Source organism: Myotis yumanensis, unplaced genomic scaffold (genome assembly GCF_028538775.1).
Source record: "Myotis yumanensis isolate MYYU_CA2020_CCGP unplaced genomic scaffold, mMyoYum1.0.hap1 SCAF_3, whole genome shotgun sequence".
NCBI lineage: Eukaryota > Metazoa > Chordata > Mammalia > Chiroptera > Vespertilionidae > Myotis > Myotis yumanensis.
The window spans coordinates 201,778,816-201,796,614 of NW_027223754.1; the positions used below are offsets into that span (position 1 = coordinate 201,778,816).

At 36.9% G+C, this 17,799-nt stretch overlaps 1 protein-coding gene across 3 annotated transcripts in view; it reads left to right on the plus strand.

Annotated features, from left to right (window-relative positions):
• WASHC4 (WASH complex subunit 4) overlaps positions 1-17,799 on the plus strand; it is a 67,329-nt gene that overhangs the window by 20,277 nt on the left and 29,253 nt on the right. For 2 of the 3 annotated variants that reach the window (XM_070410957.1, XM_070410959.1), the window contains exons 11-18: positions 547-670; positions 781-908; positions 2,725-2,885; positions 8,423-8,549; positions 13,604-13,729; positions 16,027-16,134; positions 16,649-16,795; positions 16,918-16,997. In XM_070410957.1, coding sequence (XP_070267058.1) covers positions 547-670; positions 781-908; positions 2,725-2,885; positions 8,423-8,549; positions 13,604-13,729; positions 16,027-16,134; positions 16,649-16,795; positions 16,918-16,997 — 1,001 coding nt within the window. The remainder of the gene's footprint in view (positions 1-546; positions 671-780; positions 909-2,724; positions 2,886-8,422; positions 8,550-13,603; positions 13,730-16,026; positions 16,135-16,648; positions 16,796-16,917; positions 16,998-17,799) is intronic. The other variant, XM_070410958.1, reaches the window with a different exon arrangement.

A 17,799-nucleotide genomic window follows, 5' to 3' on the forward strand; every position in this document is an offset into this window, starting at 1 on the left:
TTATTTCACACTAGAGGCCCGGTGCGTGAAAATTGTGCACTCAGGGGTTGGGAGAGAGGGGTCCCTCAGACCGGCCTGTGCCCTTGCAGTCCAGGAGCCCTCGGTGTTGTCCGACTGACAGCTTAGGCCCGGCAGTCGGACATCCTTAGTGCTGCCGTCACCGCCGCTGAGTTCGCAAGCCACGAGCTTGGCTTCTGGTTGAGCGGTCCTCCCCCTGTGGGAGCGCACTGACCACCAGGGGCAGCTCCTGCGTTGAGTGTCTGCCCCCTGATGGTCAGTTCGCGTCATAGCGACTGGTTTTTCCGCCTCTTGGTCAATTTGCATATTACCCTTTTATTATATAGGATAACTAGTACTCAGTTATGTAAGTACAGGTAAATTTTCCATTCAAAAGGATTTAGATAATAGATTAAGGTAAAAACCTGAACTTCAGTGTTAGTAAAATTAAAATGATTAATGTAGCTGTTTATCACACACAGGGTATTTAAATCTGTTTAATACTTATTATTGAGAGTCTAAACTTCTCTTTAAATGCTTCCTCTCTAGGCCTGTATAGAGCAGCAGTTTGATTCTCTCAATGGAGGAGTATCTGTGTCAAAAAATAGCACTTTTGCAGAAGAATTTGCACATAGTATTCGCTCAGTTTTTGCAAATGTTGAAGCCAGACTTGGTAATGTAAAGTGCATTTTTTGTTTTTTTGTTTATAAAGTTTGCATTTTCTTGAAAGTAGAATTTTAAATATAGTTGTTCTGTTTTTCTCTCACGTTATCATTTTATAAGGAGAGCCTTCTGAAATTGACCAGAGAGACAAGTATGTTGGAATTTGTGGACTTTTTGTACTACATTTTCAAATTTTTCGAACTATTGATAAAAAGTTTTATAAGTCTTTATTGGACATTTGTAAGAAGGTAAGAACTTGGAACTTTTATTTTTTTCAATTTGAGTAGATTAAAAAGATTTTGGATAAAAGTGGATAATTTAAAATGTATTCTATTTCTGTTTACATATTTATTCATTTAAAATCTCCAAGCATTCCAGAAATAGGTAACCTAGTAAATGAAAATACCTTATAATTCCACTTAATATAAATACATATTAGTGTTTTTTTCCACATTTTCTTCTATACATTAACTTTCTATTACTACTTTTTTTTCTTTTTTACATTTGCTATTTTAGTTTTTTAGCTCTTTGTTTTATTTATTTTTAAATTTTATCTTTATTGTTGAAAGTATTACAGATGTCCCACTTTTTCCCTCCCATTGGGCCCTTCAACCCTCTTCTTCTTCCTCTTGTTGCCACTCATTTTCATTATTGAATCAAAAAAATTTTTTTTCTGTATCTGTTATTTCCATGATGTGGCACCTGACTTAAAAACTGAAAATTTAGTTTGTGTGAAGAATCAAGTAATCTGTGACCATGAGAACCCAACCAATCTTGCCCATTTATTTTTTATTTTTTTCTAATTTAGAGTGAAAGTGAAGATCATGAAGATTTCTATTTTTTTTCATATATTTATTCATTTTTTTTTTTCCTTTGAACTTTTTATTTTCATTAGCTTGAATGAAACATACATAAATGTGATTTTCTTTTTCTTTTTTTTTTTTTTAAAGTGGGATTCATTTTTATTTTTTTTTAATATTTTAATAATTTTTATTTCTTAAAGTATTACAAAGAGTATTACATATGTCTCCTTTTTTCCCCCCCTTGACATTCCCCCGGCCCCTACCCCCCGCCCCCCCCCGCCCCGTGTCTTGTGTCCATTGGTTAATCTTATATGCATGCATATAAGTCCTTCAGTTGGTCTCTTAATCCCCCCCCAACCCTCCCCAGGCTTCCCACTGTAGTTTAACATTCTGTTCAATGTTGCTCTGCTTCTGTATCTACCCCTGTTCATCAGTCCATACTGGTCCCCTTTATTTGTCCCAACCTCACTGGAGTAGTCTCAACCTCACCAGGGCCGTCTGAACCTCACCAGGGCCGTTTCAACCTCACCGGGGCCGTCCCTACCTCACGGGGGCCGTTTCAACCTCACCGGGGTTGTCCCTACCACACCGGGGCCGTTTCAACCTGACCGGGGTTGTCCCTACCACACCGGGGCCGTTTCGACCTGACCGGGGTCGTCCCTACCTCACGGGGGCCGTTTCAACCTCACCAGGGTCGTCCCTACCTCACGGGGGCCGTTTCAACCTCACCGGGGTTGTCCCTACCACACCGGGGCTGTTTCAACCTGACCGGGGTTGTCCCTACCACACCGGGGCCGTTTCGACCTGACCGGGGTCATCCTTACCTCACGGGGGCCGTTTCAACCTCACCGGGGCCGTCCCGACCTCACCAGGGCCGTTTCAACCTCACCGGGGTTGTCCCTACCACACCGGGGCCGATTCAACCTGACTGGGGTTGTCCCTACCACACCGGGGCCGTTTCGACCTGATATATTTATTCATCTTAAAATCAAAGAGAGTATGTGTATGTGTGTACATATGTGTGTGTGAGATTTAATATTTAGGCAGGATAAAATTCTTGTCATGCTCTCTACCAGATATAGGAATGCCTTAACTCTGTATCATAGTAAGATAATTTGTTTCATAATATATTAATGAGTATTTTTCATGGTTACTTTTCCTTCAAATGAACAATTGTCTTTCATTGTGTATTGTAGAACTATTAAATAACTTATTTAGCCTGCATTTAATGACTTGTTTCCCCTTATATTTATTATTTCAGGTACCAGCCATCACTTTAACTGCTAATATTATTTGGTTTCCTGATAATTTTTTGATCCAGAAAATACCAGCAGCTGCCAAACTTCTAGACAGAAAAAGTCTTCAAGCCATTAAAATACACAGAGATACTTTCCTACAGCAGAAAGCTCAATCGCTTACCAAGTAGGTGTAATAAGTACCCACAATGGAAATATTTAGATATTTTATATTTTAAAATTTTACAGTGATTCCAAATATATCTAAAGCATTTGAATTATAAAATCAAACATACTTAATCATTACCAGAGAAAAGGTTGGGCAGTTTCTAGGAGGTTTATTTTCTAGGAGGTTTTTTTGTTTGTTTGGTTTGGTTTTAGGCTTAAACTTAGTTTAAGATTTAGGCAAATTATACTTTTTGGAGATATATGTGTGCGTATTATGTATATATATATACATGTATATACATGTGTACATATATATGCACACATATATATGTACACATACTTTTTATCAGATGCATGAAATAGTTTTTGTTTAAAGTGCAGTCTAGAGTAGATGTCGTTTGATGACATTAAAATATAGTATGTCCATGATTCAATGATGATTTTTGGAGGAGTTGACTTTAATTTGATACACTCCTTTTCTTTATTTTTATTAAAATAATGTTTGTACATATTTAAAAAGTTTAAAACTAAAGGTTTAAAGGGAAAAACAATTAGCCCCCTGTATCTTAGTCTTCCCTAAAGGAATACTTTAAACTTTTAGTTTCTTGTGATATTTACCTCTTGTTTTTTGTTTAACTCTTATTTTGTAAATTTTCAATATACACAAAATAGAATATTATAAAGCACTCCAATGTTCTCATCACCTAGCATCAGCAATTAAATTTACTGCACATTCTTACTTGAGCACAAGTGCTAAAATCACATGTTGACCGGGGCGGAGATTTTAAGGGAAGTGACACAGATCTCTGCCACTGGCCCCTGTGCTAGACACAGCTTCTTTCTGTGACACGTTTAAAGAATAATAGGGATACTTACCCACTTTTTGTTGGTCTTAACTTTCTGATGAGCTTGACTACTGAGGAAAAATTGGGCCAGTGCTGTACAATGGGGAAAGGAGGAGTATATCGAATTTAGGAAAGCACCTAAAGCGTCTCTTAGTCCTCCTGTGATCTGTGATTAAAGTCAGTGGAAAATGACAGCAACTCAATTCAGACAGGACTACTAATGGCAGAGACTTAGAGCTCTAATACATTGTGAAACAGTTGAGAAGGGAAGAAGACCTAATTTGGGATTTAGATTAAAGAGATGAATTCCATAAGATGGGGAGACAGGGATCAACTTTAGTAGCAGTAAATTTTTTTTAAATTAAAAAAAAGATGTGGATGTTTTAGTTATCAGAGACTGAATATTCTTTAACAGTTTGATGCAGTTGCTAAAAATGCCAATACGTACTTAGAATACATTAATAACTATACTCAGGTTATGGTAAGTAGTAGTTATAATATCTGGACCACGAGAATTGGTAGTTCCATCGAAATTCTTATTGATCAGATCATGGTTGGAGTTTGGTGGTACCACATTTTAAGAGGGTCACAAACTGCAGCATAGGTGGATGAAGCTGAACAGGATATCAGTAGATCTGAGAGCCATGCTCTTTGAACACTCACTGAAGAGTCTCCATATGGTTTGGCCTTTAAAAGAGAAATCTGAGGAAGATGTGGATGTCTTTAAGTATTCGAGTGGCACTCAGGTTTAGGAGGGAACAGATTTGATCTCTGTGGCTTCAGAATGTTGAACTAGAACCAAAAGATGAAAATGCCATTAATAATAATTGCCAGCATTATCGTGCTCTTAACTATTTAGCAAGCGTTATGCTAAAGGCTTTAAACAGTGTCTTATGTAAAACCTGTAACAATCTTCTTATGTGGAAAGTAATAAACGTTACAACTAATATTTGTCCAGTACTTTTGATAAGCCAGCAACAATTTCAGGAATTTCATATGTATCATCTTTAGTCATCAAAAAACGATATGAGGTAGATATGGTTGTTATTACCATTTTATAGATGAGAAAACTAAAGTACAGAAAGATTAAACTTGCCCAAAATTAAACAACTAGTAGGTGGCAGAACCAGGCAGTCCAGCTCTAGAGCATAAGCTATTAACTACTCCTCAGTAGTACTATTTTATCCCGTTTTTCGATAGGAAAAATGAGACTTAGAGACAGGAACTTTGCCAGGTCACACAGCTAAGTACATGTCAGAGAAGGCATGCAAACATATGCCGATCCTACCCTGGAGCCTCTGCAACGGGTAGTGTTGTGTAGGCTGCTCTGAGAGGTAATGTACACTTTCACTAGACCTACATGGGCAGAGTATGATGACCATCAGTCCAAGGTGCTGTGGGAAGTGAGTCTGATAGGTGGGAGGTTGAATAAGTTGACTTTCAAAGACTCCCACATGTTAAGGTTTTATATTTCTAAATTCTTTGATCTTAAAGATATACAGTCACTATAGAATTCCATGGACCTGAAGGGGAGAGTGCTTTTTTCATTGTCCTTCAATTCTGTCATAGAAACTCCACTCTAGTGAAACCCATGACGGAGATGGTGTGATCAATATGAACTTTGTCTAACATTTTAGAAAAGGTTGTAGGGGTGACCAAGCTGTCCCAGTCATGCTCCAGAGTTCATTATGTAAGTGAGGAAGAAGCAGTTGGGGACAGTTTTTTTGCCCCTCACTATACTATAGGCCCCAACTAGCCAAGTGCATCAGCCACTTCTTGACTGGGGTTCAAGGTTTGTAGGTTGCTGCATTTTGCTTTTCATTCACAATTATTTTGACACTGGGAATACTGACGTTAGAGGATAGAGGTATTAACCTTTGCTTTAAACCAGCGGTTCTCAACCTGTGGGTTGCGACCCCTTTGGGGGTCGAATGACCCTTTCACAGGGGTCGCCTAAGACCATCGGAAAATACATATATAATTACATATTGTTTTTGTGATTAATCACTATGCTTTAATTATATTCAATTTGTAACAATGAAAATATATTCTGCATATCAGATATTTACATTACGATTCGTAACAGTAGCAAAATTACCGTTATGAAGTAGCAACAAAAATAATTTTATGGTTGGGGGTCACCACAACATGAGGAACTTTATTAAAGGGTCGGGGCATTAGGAAGGTTGAGAACCACTGCTTTAAACTCTGTGTTGACACTGTTTAGTGCTTTATATTGGGGCAGGGGATTTATTTTTTTCCTGTTTGTACTTGGAAATTAAGCTGATAGTCTGACAGGACCCTTGGCCATTTTTGGACTCTCTTTGTCAGTTAACTTTTTAAAACTTAAAAGCAGCTTCATTTGTATATATTTACAGCAGACCAAGATTATCTGGTGTCTGGATGTAGGGGTGACAGACAAACCTCTGCTTTATCCTGCATACTCTGATCTAAAACTGAGTGAATACTGTGTGTTAGTCTTCTTCATCATGTTATTGACATGATTGCTGTCTGGGAGAGCTCCATAGCCTAGGCCCCTTTCTTCTGTCCTTGTTCACAACCTTTCTGTTCCCTTCTGTACATGGTATCCCTGCTGAGTCCTGATCATAGTCTCCTCCTCAGAAGTGGAGGTGTTGCCCTAGGACCCTGCTCTTTCTGTGTGTTCCAGACTTTTACACTGAATCACCCACAAGTCAAATAATACACTTTAGCATCATTCTAGGCGAAGCCAAGAGTACAGTATTGGTGTCTTTTGTCTAATGAAATCCTGTCTCAGTAGAAGTCATTTTTCTCAGATTTGGTGGTGAGGTTTCACCTCCTTAAAACACATTTATTATAAATTTTGGAATAATCCGTCTTCAGACTAACGGAATTTTTGAGATTATCAGTTGCTTGGCAGTATGGCTGGCCAACAACCTCTGTGGGATTCTCATCTTAATCAAGTGAGTCTCTTCTGTCTCTTGCCCTGAAGTAGTGTTCTTTAGCTAATTCTGACTGGCAGTACTGACATTTCTCAACCTTATCTAACTAGATGGTTTTTAAAAAGAGTTGGTAAAGTCAGATCTCACAGAGGGGAATTGTTCATTTTTTGCACACTAACTTTTTAAAATTATATTTTAAAGTATAGTTTAAACATCATGTGGGCTAAAAGTTCCTGTCTTGAATGATTTGAGATGCATTGGTACAGTGCTTTAGTGTTTGTATTTAACCTGCATGTAATTATATTAAGTCTTTCCAGGATGGGAAAGCTTCTTAGATTTGGGATTGAATCTTGACTCACATATTAGTTATATGATTTTGGGCACATAACTTCTGTGTGTCAGTTTCCTCTACTGTAAAATGGAGATCATAATGCCTATCTCACAAGGTTAGTGTGAGGATTGAACTAGTTAATTTGTGTCAGGTGCTTAGAACAGTGCCTGGCGTATGGTAAGCATGCAATAAATATTGGCTTTTATAGTCAGACTAGAGGCCTGATGCACGACATTCGTGTACTGCCGGGGGCGGGGAGGGCAGGGGGAGGATCCCTCAGCTCGGCCTACGCCCTCTCACAGTCCGGGACCCCTCGTGGAATGTCTGACTGCTGGCTGAGGGGAGCGGGCCTAAGCCAGCAGTCGGACATCCCCTGAGGAGTCCTTAGCACTGCCCCGGAGGCGGAAGAGGCTCCCGCCACCGCTGCTGCACTCGCCAGCCATGAGCCCGGCTTCTGGCTGAGCAGCGCTCCCCCTGTGGGAGTGCACTGACCACCAGGGGGCAGCTCCTGCATTGAGCATCTGCCCCCTGGTGGTCAGTGCGCGTCATAGCGACCGGTCGTTCTGCCGTTTGGTCAGTTTACAATTAGGGTTTTATATAGGATTTTGACCATTTCCACTCCCATTCTGGTTCAAGCTGCCATCCCCTTCTGCATTATCACAGTAGCATCCTAAGTGGTTTTCCTGCTTTTATCATCATTCCCTTTATAGTTTGCTTTCAACATATTGGCCAATGTGTATTGATCCTCTTCAAAGTTAAATCAAGTCACTCTGCTCATATCCTCTAGTGAGTTACCACTGAAGTTCTTACTCTTTACAAGGCCTGCCCCACTCTCCACTTTTCCTGCTCCCCCAACCCCCTACCCCTCTACCTCTCTGGTCTCCTTTTGATTTCATTCAGGCTCTCTGTGCTCCACTGACTTCTTTGGAATTACTTGAACATGCCAGACACACTTCCTGTTTTAACATGTTTTTTATTGGTTACTTCACTAGAATTTTCTTCTCAGATATTTGCATAGATTACTCATTCATCTTCAAATCTTGCTTAAAATCACCTTTTCAATGGACCTTCTTTGATCACTGTATTTAAAATTGTACCCACTATCCCAGTCCCTATCTCGTTTCCCGACTGTATATTTTCTATAGCACATATCATTTGACTTCTTAGAGAGTTTAATTATTGACTTCTTTATTAAACAATGCACCTTTTTAGAATGTAAACTTCATGGGGATAGGGATTTTTGCCTATTTTCTTTACTGCTGATTTTTGTTCTCAGCATAGGTATGTATAGGCATTCAATAAATATTTGTTGAATGAATGAATTATATATGTATCATATCTGTATTTTGAAAATCAGAAAGATGAAATGGCTACTTAAGGAAATATTCCAACTAATACAAATAAATGGAAATAAGTTTTATTTTCTGTGCTGAGTAACCCCAATATTTTCCTTTGTTAGAGATGTACAGTCTTACTACGTCTTTGTGAGCTCATGGATGATGAAAATGGAATCTATTTTATCTAAAGAGCAGAGAATGGATAAATTTGCTGAAGACCTCACCAGTAGATGTAATGTTTTTATACAGGTAGTTGCATCCTCTTAGAATATTTTGGGTCTCATTTATTTGTTAATATAATTCACAGAAGTTACACTTCAAAAAAATTGGAAAGGATAGGATACGTTTGTGTGTGTGTGTAATTGAAATAGGTTATATTTGGTCTGTTTTATTTTTTGTAATTAATCTAGATTTTCTAATATATGCATTTCAATCTCTACATTTTCTTTAAAGCAAGACTTTTTTTTTTTTTGCTGTATATATGTTTCAATGTGTTGTGTTTGCATTATCATTTAGTTCAAAACATTTCATAATTTTTATTGTGATTTTTTTGTTTGTTTGTGTGTTTTGCTAATACTCACCCAAGGATATTTTTTCATTGATTTTTAGAGAGAGTGGAAGGGAGGGGAGAGACAGAAAGACACATCGATTGGTTGCTTCCCACATGAGCCCCAATGAGGGCCAGGGATCAAGCCTGCTACCTAGGTACATGCCTTTGACTGGAATTGAACCCGGGACCCTTCAGTCCGCGGGCCAACGCTCTACCGAGCCAAACCGGCTAGAGCTGTGATTTCTTTTTTGATCTGTGGCTATTTGGAAAGAGATTTATTAGTTTCTAAGTATATGAGGGTTTCCTATTTACCTTTTTATTAATTTTAGCAATACTAAAATCATTTCTGTATTTTGAAATTTATTAAGGTTTGCGTTATGGCCCAGCCTTTGGTAGCTTTGGTAAACATTTCATGGACACTTGAAAAGAATGTTTAATGCATTTGTTGGTTATAGTGTTCTGTGTATGTCAAATAGGTCATGTTTGTTAATGATTTTGCTACGTAGTCTATCATTTATGGAGAGAATTGGGGTAGACTCTCCCACTGATACTGTGGATTTGTCCATTTATCCTTGTAGCTTTGTCAGTTTTTGTTGTATATAGTTTGATACTAAGTAAGTGCATAACTTTGAGAATTGTTTTCCTTGTGAATTAAATTATGAAATGTCCCTTTTTTTCTCTAGTTGTAGGTCTATTTTGTGTGATTATAACATACCTGTAACAGTTTTCTTTTAGTTAAGGTCTATGTAGTATGTCTTTTTTTGTTCTTTTACTTGCAACCTGTTTGGCTCCTGATATTTAATGTGTGTATTTTATAAGCACCATACATTTTCCCCCAATCTGATCATATTTATTTTTTCATTAAACTGTTTTCTGTACATGTTATTACTGATGTATTTGAATTTAAAACTATCACCTGACTAGTTGCTTTCTATTTGTCTTGCTTCTTCTAGGTCCCTTTTCTTTTTTGCTGTCTTTTGAATTTGAATACTGTTTTCTAAATAGTTACTGTAGAGCAAGCATGTCAAACTCTCGGCCCATGGGCCACATGCCTCGTTTATTTGGCCTGTATTAGCCTTTGAGTTTGACATGCTTGCTGTAGAGATTTTAAGATGCACGATTTACTCATTCACCTCCAACGTAAAGTAGTAGTTTTACCACTTTTCAGACAGTGTAAGGATTTTAAACCACTTTAATTCTCTTTATCATCCTCTCACTGTGCTGTTCCTCTGTACTTTGTTTCTCTATATATTTTAAACCTCACAAGGTATTATTGCTGCTGTTGCTGTTTTTTATAGTCAGTGTTCATTTAGATTTACCCCAATTTTTTCCCATTCTATTGATTTTCTTCCTTCCTGCATCTCTTCATCCTTCTATTTATGGAATACCTGTTAGTATTTAATTTAAAATGACTTTCTGTTGATGAGTTAATCATAGTTTTTTTGTCTGAATGTCTTAATTTTAACTTCATTTTTGAAGGTAGTTTTGCTATATGTAGAATTTTAGGATGGTAGGAATTCCCCTGCTCCCCCCCGCCCCCCAGCTTTTAAAGGTACCATTTTATTGTCTTCTGGCTTCCTTTGTTTTTGTTGAGAAGTCAGCTGTCAGTTTTGTTGCTCTGTTAATATATGTATTCTTTAATTGCTTATAAGATTTACTTTTTGGTTGTTATTAATATACTTTAATGCGTCCACATGTAGGTTTTTTGTGGGTGTTTTGTGCTGCTTAGGATTTGTAGAGCTTCTGGAATTTGTGGGAAAATTTTAGTCATTAAATTTTCAAATACTTTTCTATTCTTTTCTCTTTGTTCTAATTTTCCCCCAGCTATGTCTACTTTGCTATTAAGCTCATCTATGGAGTTCTTAATTTTAATCAATTTACTTTTCAGTTTGTTTCTTTTTTGTGTACTTTCCAGTTCTCTTCTGAAATAATTTTGTTTTATTTCCTTCAATATAGTTGGCATAATTATTTTGAAGCTTTTATCTAATAATTTTATCATCTGGATACAGTATTTCTATTAGCTATTGTTTCTCTTGTTCTTGGATTTGTCTTACCTTTGTATGCCTGGTTATTTTATAGTGTTACACATTATGTATGAAAAACTATAGATATAATTTCAGTATCTGGATATTGTTTTTATTCCTCCAAAGAGGCGTTACCTATCTAGTCTAGGACAACTATGATGACTGTTTTTTGTGTGTCCCCCCCCCCCCCCCCCCAGTTCACTGCTACCTTTTAGGGGCAGTTTTTCAAGATCCCAACCCAGAGTCTAGTGGTTTACCGGGATACTCTCCTCTCCTATGGGCCATGAACTCCTACTTTTATTCTCTTTCCCTTCCTGTGAGATGTTGAAAGATATGTTTGGCTTCTGTCTTTATTTTCCTCTTTTGGGAATGTGCAGAAGCCCCTAAGGCAGTGATTTTCAAGCTTTCTCGTCTCATGGCACACATTAATTAATTACTAAAATTCTGTGGCATACCAAAAATAAACATATATTGCCGATCCAACAAAAAAATAGATATAATTTTTGATTTATTCACACTGGATGGCTATTGCTGTGTTGACTCTTGTCATTTTTTTATTTGACAATCTAAGGGAAAAGAGGTCAGTGCCCCTGACCAAATAAGTATTGCATGTTTTAAAAATCCTTATGGCATTCTGGTTGAAAATTACTGCTCTAAGGGAAAGTAGCCTTCATCGCCAAGCTCAGTTCTCTCACTTTATTCTCCCAGATCTTGGTCTTGCATTTCCTTTTTTCTTGATAGCTTTAATGCCTTCCAAGAAGTTTTTAAAAATGTTTTTCCTGGATTTTCTAGTTGTCAGTGGGAAAGTGGGTCCAAATTATTTATTCTGCTGTTAACAGAAACCAGACCCATGACATCTCCCTCCCCATTTATACTTTTAAAATACTATAATCATACACACACACACACACACACACACTAGAGGCCCAGTGCATGAATTTGTGCATGGGTGGGGCTCAGCCAGTCCACCCCAATGGGGCCCACCAGGCCAGCCAGGGAGAGGGGCCGTGGGCAGTTGGCCGGCCAGCCCCACCCCCGATCGAGGTGTTGGGGGCCGATCGGAGCCCAGATCAGGCTGGTTGGCTGCTGTAGTGCATGTCATAGCCACCAGTCATTCCGGTCTTTCTGCCGTTCTGGTCACTGGGCTTTTATATATATAGATCCTTCACAAATTATTGACCATCTATTTGGGAGTGGTGTGATATCAGCCCATGAATTCTGTATCCTCTTTACCCCCAAAAAGATAGCCCCCCCCTTTTTCTCCCTGCCTTAGGGTTATGCTTTTGCTGTTTCTTGTTTCTGCTTTTTAACCTTTCCCAGTGTTGCTCTAGGGCAGTGATGGCGAACCTATGACACACATGTCAGAGGTGACACACGAACTCATTTTTTTGGTTGATTCTTCTTTGTTAAATGGCATTTAAATATATAAAATAAATATCAAAAATATAAGTCTTTGTTTTACTATGGTTGCAAATATCAAAAAATTTCTATATGTGGCACGGCACCAGAGTTAAGTTAGGGTTTTTCAAAATGCTGACACGCCGAGCTCAAAAGGTTCGCCATCACTGCTCTAGGGCAAAGTCTGGTATTATAGTCTTGTAGCTGACAAGGAAAGGTTGTGGCTCTTACCTGCATGAATCCCCAAGCTTTGGTCTTATTGCCAATTTTCTTAGGATATTACCCTCTCATTTCTTAATTCTCTTAATTTAGCACCTCTTTTTACCGCCTAGCTATTATTGGTTCAGAGAAACCCCCACCCCACATTGAGTGTCACTCCTTTAGTGAGCCACTGTTACTGATGGGAGAGTACCTGATCTCTCACATATGGTAGGGCACGAGACAGAGGTTCAGAATCACTGGCATATAGCTTCAGCTGAGCTCCTTGGACATGTCCACAGTAGTATAGTTTAGGTTCATCTCTAACCTGTAAGTGTATCTTTTTTAGTCCTTTATAAACTCAAAGAGTCTCCATTATTATTTTTGTGTTTCTGAGTCCTTTTTGGGTCTAAATGTAAATATTTGTCCCATTTTCTTATGCCCTACTGTTTCCCTGGATTTATTAGCAATATATATTTTTTTAAACCTCAAAAGACCCATGTGCTTCCTTCATGAATAGAAGGGTAGGCAAGAGTTTGTTCTTACTGGGCTGGGAGGAGAGAAAGTCCTGATTAGCACCAGCGTAGGCAGGGAACATGGTAGCAGGTGGACTGTGAGTATTGGCCCAGGTGAAAAGGAAAGGGGGCAGTGGTTTCAAACTGAGAAATACATTTGTATTTCTTTATTGGCCAGAGAGCATTTTGAAATTCGTAGTTCTTTAGAGTCCTCAGCTCTTGTCTTAAGCTTCAGGCAGATAGGAGCCTTTATCTTCTTGTGTGGCAGATAAGGTATGGGTGAAGAGGTATCTTCCTGACATTCTAATAATTTTTCTGAAGTTTGTGTTTTTTTTAATGTAAGGATTCTTTTAACTGTGATTGTATACTATAATTTCAACAGTACTAAATTTCTGGCATGTGATAGATTAAAAAATCTTCTAAGGGCTGCTTGAAACTTAACCACAATGTATAACATTGTGGGGGGAAGAGTATTTGGAAGTCATAAGAGGTGACTTTAAAATGACGTTTAGAAATATTAATTATTGGTAAATTGATGAATAATTATTACATAGAGATTGAAATTGTGAAGAAATGAAATATTTTTATGTGATTATAATCAATGTTTTATTTTTATAGGGCTTCTTATATGCATATAGTATTAGTAATATTATTAAAACCACAATGAATCTCTACATGTCCATGCAAAAGCCAATGACCAAAACCTCAGTTAAGGCATTATGCAGGCTTGTTGAACTTCTCAAGGTAGGTTTTAGATTATTTTACCTTGCCATTATAATTTAGAAATGACCCCTGGCTTAAATTATGATGATCCTCTAAAATTTGACATTCTGATTATATGAGAATAACAAGTTATGGGAAAATGTACTTATCTCTTAGTTGGATAAAGGAACTAGCCACTGAAATAAATTTATGATTAACATTCTAGCCCTAACCGGTTTGGCTCAGTGGATAGAGCGTTGGCCTGTGGACTCAAGGGGTCCCAGGTTTGATTCCGGTCAAGGGCATGTGCCTTGGTTGCGGGCATATCCCCAGTGGGGAGTGTGCAGGAGGCAGCTGATCGATGTTTCTCTCACATTGATGTTTCTGGCTCTCTATCCCTCTCCCTTCCTCTCTGTAAAAATTTAATAAAATATATTAAAAAAAACCAAAAAACAAAAAACATTCTATGAATGGCCAATTTATTGAAACTACATTAAAATTTTACATGTAATGAGACAGAAAAGAAAGAAAATGAAAAGGTTAGCCTAAGTATTAGTAAAGATTTACTTGTGGAAGTTTAAGTATGTTGTATGAGTTAAAAAAATAATACCCATGGAGCATTATCCATTATTTTGTGGTGTTCAAATGCACATGAGGATAGTAAACATGTGGCTGTTTATTTTGTAATTTAGAGGAAGTGCTGTAATCTTCTGATTTGAATAGTCGTCTAGTAGTATTTATAGGAGTGGTCAAATAAATTAAGAACCAGAGTATACTTCTGGAAATACGGTAAAGTATTTCTTAGCTTACTCTATATAATTCAAAATAAAAGCCCCTTTAAGCAGAAGAGTCTACATAACCTCTTTTAAAAATTGAAATTAAGAGATACTTATAAATTTCTGCTGGTAATGCTTTTAGGTTAGCTTAGGACAGTGATGGCGAACCTTTTGAGCTCAGCGTGTCAGCATTTTGAAAAACCCTAAATTAACTCTGGTGCTGTGTCACATACAGAAATTTTTTGATATTTGTAACCATAGTAAAACAAAGACTTATATTTTTGATATTTATTTTATATATTTAAATGCCATTTAACAAAGAAAAATCAAAAAAATGAGTTTGCGTGTCACCTCTGACACGTGTGTCATAGGTTCGCCATCACTGGCTTAGGAAATAGAGATTTTTTTTGGAAATTGTGCCTTTGGATTTTTAGTTTTTTTTCTCTAAGGAAATGTTACCAGCTATATTTAATTTTTAAGAAATATAAATACAGAAATGTAATCAGCTAATTAAAAATAATAAATACTAAAAAACTATCATCACAATTAAGAAATAGAATACTAGTATTATTTATATTTTCAAACCCCCCTGTGTTTTCTCTCCTGATTGCATCTTATCCTGTCCCCTCAGGAAACTGTTGTCCTGAATTTTATGCTTATCATTCCCTTGTTTTTATTTTTAGTTTACCACATAAGGATGAATCTATAGACCATTCATTGTTCAGTTATATATGTTTTTGAAGTTTATATTAATGGAATAATTCTTCATGTATTCTTTGACTTACCTTTTTTACTCAAAATTTTGTTTTTGAACTTGTCCATGTTGAGATGAATAGCTGTAGTTCTGACCTTTCCATTGCTGTGCAGCTTTCCTGTGGATGAATTTTCGGGTTGCTGTCATTTTTGTATATGTCTTTTGGTGTACTTGTGCCAAGAGTTTTTCTGAGGTATTATATAGGATTGGATTGTGTTATGTACATTGTCAACTTTCCAAGATGATGCCAAATTATTTTCCAAAGTAGTTATATCACTTTACATACCTCCCACAATATATTAGACTTCCCATTGTTCCCCAACTGACCAATATTGGTATTATAAGGCTTATTTGTTTTTGTTTTTGAAAAATTAGTGTATATAAATGGTTTTAATTATGACTTTAATGTTTATTTTTCTGATTATTAATGATAGTATCTTTTCAAAATTTAGTATCTGTTTCTTTTGTGTATAATTTGTTCATGTCTTTCGTTCAGTTTTATATTGAATTATGTCTTTAAAAATATTTCATGCACTTGGGGTCTTTAATATTCTAACTACTAATCCCTTGTGTGTGGCAAATATTTTCTCATACTTTGGCTTGCCTTTTTATTTTCTTTATAGTGGTCTTTGATGAACAGAAATTCTTAATTGTATAATACTTGAATTTACCAACCTTACCCTTTATGGTAGTGCTTTTTGCATCTCATTTATAAGTTCTTTACCTAGCCCCAGGTAATAAAAATATTCTGTAATTTTGCCTAAAAGTTTTAAGTTAATTTTTTCAAAATTACTTCTGGTCTTTTTTAGGCCATAGAGCATATGTTCTACAGGAGAAGCATGGTTGTAGCTGATTCAGTTTCACATATAACACAGCACCTTCAACATCAGGCTCTTAATTCCATTTCTGTGGCCAAGGTATGAAAGTTGTTATATATTCAGCATAATTAGCCATTTAGTTTATTTTTCTGTTGCTTTGTATGTGTTTTCTGGTTCAGCCTGTTACTCCATTTCTTCAAACATAATATTCTTGTTTATTTATCTCCACAGTATTTTGTGATTTTTACTAGAGTGCTCAGGGTTATCTTTCTCCGAACTTGTAGCATGTAATAAACACATTAAAAAGTGATATTGTATGTAGTTTTAAATTATGATGTATCTTTTTAAAAGAAAATATTTCCTTATTAAATTAATAATGGAAATCTTAAAGTATGTCTGATATAGATTTGCTGTCCCTAACAGTGCTAATTGATAATGTTGCAGGAGTAATAAAGCACACAACAGTGTCAGAAGACACTCAACAGGGAAAGTATTGTTGAAGCTCTTTTAAAGTGAATCATGGAAAAGATTATTGAGAAGATGTTCTTCTGAATCTTTTGTTACTGCCTCAGAAATAAAGCTAATATGTCCTGTTTTCTCTTTTATCTTTAAGAAAAGAGTAATTTCTGACAAAAAATATAGTGAACAGCGTCTTGATGTGCTCTCTGCTTTAGTTTTGGCTGAAAACACTCTAAATGGACCAAGCACAAAGCAAAGACGCCTTATTGTTTCTTTGGCACTCAGTGTTGGCACACAATTGGTAAGTGTATTGCTATTAGTTATGTAATAAAAATAAGACCTGAGATTTCATAATTTTCTTCTCATTGACCCTGTTCTTACTTTGACTGCAACTTCTCTGCCTTTTTTTCTCTTCCCTGATAGAAAACATTTAAAGATGAAGAGCTCTTTCCACTTCAAGTAGTCTTGAAAAAGCTGGATCTTATCAGTGAACTTAGAGAAAGGTAAGTAGGGATTTATAATGATACTCGAAAGGTGGGGTTAATGCCCTGGCCTGTGTAGCTTGGTTGAGTGTCATTCTGTGCACCAAAAGGTTGCCACTTTGATTGCTGGTCAGAGCACATGCCTGGGGGCATGCTGGAGGCAGCAGATCGTTTCTCATTCACATCTGTTTCTCTCTCCCTCTTTCTTTCAAAAAAAATATATATAAAAGGCTAATATGCTAAGTGTCCTTCCCGCTGTCCGAGTAATGATGTCATGTAGCAACGACTGGCTTCCTCTCCCTAGTGACAACTAGCCTCCTTGCAGTTTCTTCAGCCCAGGACCACGACTTGTTTTATAGCCAGGTGCAAACACTTTACACTGTAACCAAATTTCTGTGAAGTGTTTTCCCGAGCCTCATCTCATTTGATCCTCATGGAAGTCTTGGAATAGGTAGATAGGAGACTTGGTAGAATCCTATTTTCTTTTCATTAGCTGGAAAACAGATTTAGAAAGCTTAGAAAATTGACCCGACTAAAAGGAAGTAAGAAAATGACTTCAGGTTTTCTCACTGCGCAGAATATAGTCAAACACTGCTGCAGTTAAATATTTTACTCTTTGTTCTCCTTGTGTGATCTATAATAATAATCTGCTTCATGTTGATATTTACTGCTCTGTTGCTGACAATTACCTGAAAGAGAAGTTGGGGTGCTTCACTGGACTGGAAAAAATTTACCTAAGTCAGAAAGCAGGTCTAATTAAGCAAATTTGTTCTATATCTATACAGGGCTAAGTTGACTCGTGCATGCGCGATACATACAAAGC